We start from the raw sequence: 6,000 nt of genomic DNA on the forward strand, positions 1-6,000 counted from the left end.
TCTGACCCCTGTCACAGTCAGTAAAGTTCTGATGAGAAGCTACCTAACACTGCATTGTCTGATCAGGTGTTGTTGAGTAAGCGAGTTTGCAGCCTCGATCTCTTGGGGTCAGCTTAATGCTATCCTCTGCTGGATCTCTCCTTGTAACCCGGTCTGCTGCCTGCCAGCCAGGCCCTACATTTCTGCTCCAACTGTTGACTGGCTTCTCCAGTGCTTACACCTACAACATACTACTGCACCTCCATGCCAAACAGCATTTCCAATGCTACAAGATGTCCAGGTCTGCACTATATTTGCATGCATTAGTGTCTAATGACTCAGCTAATAGTGTTACTATTTTTAATGTGTATTAATATGTTTATGGTAAAACCTCTCTGAAGCCTACTAACATTTTTCGTCCACCAAAATCAAGATATATGGTTTATCTGAATTTTTTTCTGTATCTCATTTTATACCTACCTGCTAGTGCTTGTTTTTTCCAGATCTGTTGTCCGTGTGCTTGTTTGATTTAACTTAGAAAAAAGGTACCAAAGTTAATCTGCAGGGCCAGGGAGTTTGATATCCTTTCACTTTTCAAGTCAGATTCAACCTTGAACAAACCAAGAGGGAGATTATTGATTAATTGCTATACATTAATGAGCCAAATTGATCTGAAAGAAGGGCAGGAGTATAGATCCCTGACAGGGCAACCACTTGAAAGGGTTTTCTGTACAGTAAGGGACTATGCAGGACACCCAGAGGAAGGTGATTACACGGTAAAATCAGGTAGATGATCATCCTTTCTGTGATTTGTGCCAGCCACATTTACAAGTGGTGGGCAGTAGCAGTAATAAATTTAGCTTGTGTCTGCTGGTGTGATGCTAAAATGACAACTGAAACTATTCGCGGCTCAAAAACACTGCAGGAAGAGAATTTACATGTGGAGACAGAAAACATATAATTATATTTTTTGGCATCAGAGTATTAACTTGTGCAAATGGCTTTTATATGTACATGTTTTTAAAAGATATGCACTTGTGTTATATAATGGAAGTTTAATCTCTAATCTCTAAGCCTTTTTTTAAATCCATAGAACTTATATAAGATATTTACATTGCATATCACGTGCAGATTAGAGGAGCCGGGGGTCGAACAGCTCACCTTCTGATTGGGGAGATGAGCTGCTTTACTTCCTGAGAGTTTTAATTTTTTATGTCAAAAAACCCTCAAACCACCAAAAGTGGTGGTGGATTGTAACGCTTTCCATCACATTACATTTTTCTATTACATCTTTAATATTACCTCATTACAGTACTAACTGTATTAACATTGCTACTGTTCAAGCAACTGTTATTACTACTAACACAAAGCTAGCTTGATTGTCAACAGGTAACAAAAGCAGTAATAAGCGTTGTTGCTATGTAGCATCCATTTTTACCCATACCTGTCACTGTAGAAGTATTCTTTGGGCTGTTTTTCACCAGCTTTTCTGCTGGTTCTGTGTTTATACTTCAACACTAAAAGAAAATGTGTGTGCCTTCATTAGCATAGGGATTTATATGGCTCTGTACTCTCAGGTTTACATTTTTAACTCATAATTATGTGCATTATTTTTGTATGACGACCCCAACACTGAATGTCACACAAAGCTTAAAGCTCAAACAGCAGATGGGATATCTGGTGATTTTCCCTGAAAACACGATTAACTGTACTATATGTGGTCATAGTCGGTTCATTCATGTCCACATCAAATCACAAGCCACTGCAGCTCAGACAACTCATTATGTAAACAATTTACAACCCATTTCATAGAAAACAGGAATCGTTTAGGCTACACTGAACAGATGCATAGTGAGGGGAATTTAGGGATGCAATATTTTTTTCATTGTTATGTCACATCTGTTAAATCTGAAAATTTTAGCAATGTCTTGTCAAAACAGACGTGGTTTCTGAATAGTTCATTGGATGTGACTGACAGGAAGTTATTCCCGTTTTAATGATATGCGGGCTTAAATGTATTAAGCCAGTACAATCTTATCATCAAACAATACCACCAACACAATTAAAGAAACTCCAAGAGTAAAACACTCAGATGCTCAGACCAAATGCAGTAAATAGTGTGAACTAAGATAAATACAGCAAAGCAATATTTTGGCAATGAGGATCCCGTTGAAGCAATGTAGACATATGTGAACAAAGGGATGCAGAATGAAATGAAAGTCCTCGTCAAGCATGAAGCACTGCTCTTCGCTTTTGATTCTCATGTGGGGGAAACACTCTGAATTCACGGTTTCTTCTCCAATCAGCCGTGAAGGTATGTTTCCTCTTTAAGAATGATGTTTGTTCAGCAACATATTCTGTAGCATACTACTGTCGCTATTTGTGCACCAATGAGCCTAAACATTTCGAAGTCATCAATTCATTGCAGCAGTCACACCAAAGAAGAAAAAAGTACTTTGAAAATAAATTAAAAAAACATGATTTTTCTCCTGAATTAAAGCACACAAAGGTAAACATATAAGGAAAAGCAAAGACGCTTACTTTGTACGAAATGTTAAAAAAATAGCAAGCCATCATATAATGAGCACTATCTTATGAGCACTAATACTACAAAGCTTTTGTTTTGCATCCTTAAAGTGGTAAGAAAGAAAGGAATCTTAGCATCACATCACACGAATCTCTGTTCAGAGACTCAGAGCTGAAGTTCTGCTTTCAAAGACCAAGCATATCAGACAACCTGACAGAATTAAGCCTGCACTGGGATTGCAGTGGTTTTTAGCTATTTTGACAATTTATTGTTTGTGCAGGTCTGCATAATTATGTCTGGAGATGCAAAAGCTCTGTTATGTGCATGTAAACTCATGTCAGAGTTTTGTCTGACTAAAAACTTGTTTTATTTTTATTATGCAGACTTGAGAGATGTGGCGACCATTGGGAGAGGTGAGGATGCAGGAGGTGGCTGAGCTGAGAATGACTGCTAATGTGAAACTCAGATATGACAATGACAAGTGTGAATGGTTGGGTGTGAGCTTCACTGTTCATTAGAAATAAATGAGGACTGACAAAAAGAACTCTTAAACTAGTAAACAAACAAATGCATTAAAACTGCTTACTTTGTCATTGATTTTGCACTAAAATGTGTGTGTGTGACTAGCAGGAAGCTACTCCTTTTGAATGATATGGGGGCTTAAATGTATTGATCCAGCACAATTAATTCTTATTATCAAACAATACCAGCGGCAAAATTTAAGAAGCTCTGAGACTTAAAACAACCAAATGTAGTAAATAGTGTGAACTATGATAAATATAGTAAATAAACCTTTTGGCAATGAGGATCACGTTGACGCAATATAGACATATGCAAACAAAGGCATTCCGAATGAAATGAAAGTCCACATCAAGCATTAAGCTCTGCTCATCAATTTTTACTTTTCATCACTTTTCTCACTCTGAATTCACAGTTTCTTCTCCAATCAGCCATGAAGGTATGTGCCCTCTTTATGAATGATGTTTGTTCAGCAAAATTTCCTTAAGCTGTGGCTACCATTGGGAGAGGCGAGGATGCAGGAGGCGGCTGCACTGAGAATAACTGCTAATGTAAAACTCAAATATTACACTGACAAGTGTCAATGATCAAGTGCGAACGGAGCTACAAGGCATCTTGTTGAAGTGTTGATCATCATTGTTTGGACAGGGAATAAAAGAGGACCAAACAATGTGAAAAAGGACTAATAACAAAACCCTGTGAGTGTCTTTCAGAATGAACGTTGAATTGGAAAACTTTGTATAAAAGTGACTTATCTCATTTTAGTGCATAGGTAAATTTTCCATTTACATGAAGTGTGAAAAGTAATTTTAGCCCAGTTTTAAGATAACAGGTGTAGCTCTCACCTCTGGTACAATATCCCAAAATATGGGTGAACAGAGAAGCAAGATGGAAATGATATTAGTTGACTCACCTGGTCTTTTGTCATTTCGCCCTTTTCGACCTCCGCATAGCCGTACTTTGGAGATCAGGACAAGGATCTGTTTCTGGCACAGGGACTTGTTGCTCTTAGGACAGGGCTTGCGCTTGCTGGCTACCGGTCGGTTGGCTTGGTCGTCCTTGACCGCCCGTTTCTGTCTAATGAGAGAGCTGGCGAGAGCTGCCATCTTCCCCCCCTCTCACCTTTGGGAGGGGGGTGACTTCCTTCCCGGTACCCCCTTTGCTGGTTTGGCTTTTGCTTTCCTCAGTACACTAGAATAGGACGAATGTTATAAAGAAAACCCCACAGGGGAGATCGGGAGTCTAAGTGGGTTAACAGGGAAGAGTTTAGTTTGAGGGTTCCCTTGGAGAGGGATGAACTGGATAAGATGCAAGTTCACATGCAGTCCAATGTAATGGACCCAAAAAAAAAAAAAAAAAAATCAAAATCTGACAGTAACAGATCCCAGGAAAAAATTTTTTTTAAAGTGATACAGTCACATTTTCAATGTAAAACTTTGAGACCAGCTTTAAAAAGACAGACTTTTCCAAAAGGTTACGCTCGAGACATGATTCTATCCCGCTTCCCCACTCATCTTTCACATCAAAATGTGGCCTGGCAGCCAAGTACAAAATGTTATATTGCAAAATAACTAACCTACTTTAAACAGGCGATACAGAAGAGAAAGAGCTCAAATTAATTTACGTATAAAAACACTTTTAAAGAAGAAAAGTGGGCTCATTTTGAATGCTAGGAAGCTCTTAAAAGCGCAAGAAAAACCAAACTGTTTTTCACCATTCGTGCATTCCATGGCGGTCCAACTTTGCCTCCCATTTAAATGTGGCAGCGTGGAATAATGAGCCGAGAGTCCAAGCAGTAATCCAGCTGACTTAAATCCAGAGGTAGCACAGCAGGCGGGACACTGACGGTCTTTGTCGGAATGAAGCCGGGAACGGAGCAGAGACATGGACACAGACAGGCAGAGACTCCTCTTCTGCCTCCAATGGCATGCCTCTTTCCCACAGACCTCACCAAAACCCCCCTCTTTCCTCCTCCCCTCCCCCCTCCTCCTCCCATCCAAAGTCAGCGAGTGGTTGTGAGAGTATGTGTGTGTGAATTCCAGCAGCCACCATCAGTAGAGGTGACATTCATGACAGAGAGAGAAAGGAAGGGGGGGAGCGAGAGACAGCAAAAGAGACTGAGGGAGGGGAGGGGAGGGGGAGGCAGAGGCTGTGATGTGTAAGAATGAGCTTGGCGGGGAAGACGGAGGAAAATGTGGGAGAAGGACGTCTTAACAGCCACTTCACCGAGGCTACAATTTTGTTATTTCACAGAAAACATCCCCCTAAAAAAACAAACTAGAGCCCCCCTGAAACAGAGACACAGCGCCAGAGTAGGAGAAAGACACCAGAGAGTGCTGGAGGTGCAGATTGTGACAGTTCTCTGTCTCCTCGAGAGGAGCAGCATCACCACGTGCTACCTTCCTGTCACATGCACCCACTCACACACACACCCAACACACACACACAGAGCAAATCAGCATATTTTGTAATGGAGCCTTCCCTGCTGTATAATTGCTCATCTCTAGTCTGTGTTTTTCTTCATCTCCCTCTTTGAAACTCACTTACATGATAGTAATCTCCATATTCTTCTTTGCTTCCTTCAGCTTTACATATACAATTGAGTGGGGGGGGGGGGGGGGGGGGGTGTCTCTGTACCCTGAAACTGACATTTAGTGTCTGACATAGCCGACTGCTGGCTTACACTAACCCTGACAGAAACATGAGTTAGGACAGATTGAGTAAGACAGCTAGCCCTGCCAACACACACATACTGTCCTGCTCTTCCAAAGGCAGACTTTATGTTTGAAATTTTAGAAAAAGAGCAGGTCTGATTAAAGTTTTTCCTTTATTTCACTGAATGGAATGAAAACAACCCATGCATTTGACTGCATTTATACACGAAATGTCATGAATTTGCTTGTAAAAGTAGATATATATAAATTATCTTAAAAGATTTGGGCCATAATTTGAAAAAGCCATCAATGAATCTGTAG

The 6,000-nt window shown here is 40.4% G+C and overlaps 1 protein-coding gene across 1 annotated transcript in view; it reads right to left on the bottom strand.

Annotated features, from left to right (window-relative positions):
* Positions 1–4,963, bottom strand: part of fgf11b (fibroblast growth factor 11b) — a 40,877-nt gene extending 35,914 nt beyond the window's left edge. Inside the window, exon 1 of the mRNA XM_085288529.1 lies at positions 3,939–4,963. Within this exon, the coding sequence (XP_085144655.1) occupies positions 3,939–4,131 (193 nt within the window). The 5' untranslated portion in view covers positions 4,132–4,963. The remainder of the gene's footprint in view (positions 1–3,938) is intronic.
* Positions 4,964–6,000: the final 1,037 nt, after the last annotated feature.

Source organism: Mchenga conophoros, linkage group LG10 (genome assembly GCF_057382185.1).
Source record: "Mchenga conophoros isolate Kocher_MC1m ecotype Shallow Benthic linkage group LG10, M_conophoros_male_GT1.1, whole genome shotgun sequence".
Classification (NCBI taxonomy): domain Eukaryota; kingdom Metazoa; phylum Chordata; class Actinopteri; order Cichliformes; family Cichlidae; genus Mchenga; species Mchenga conophoros.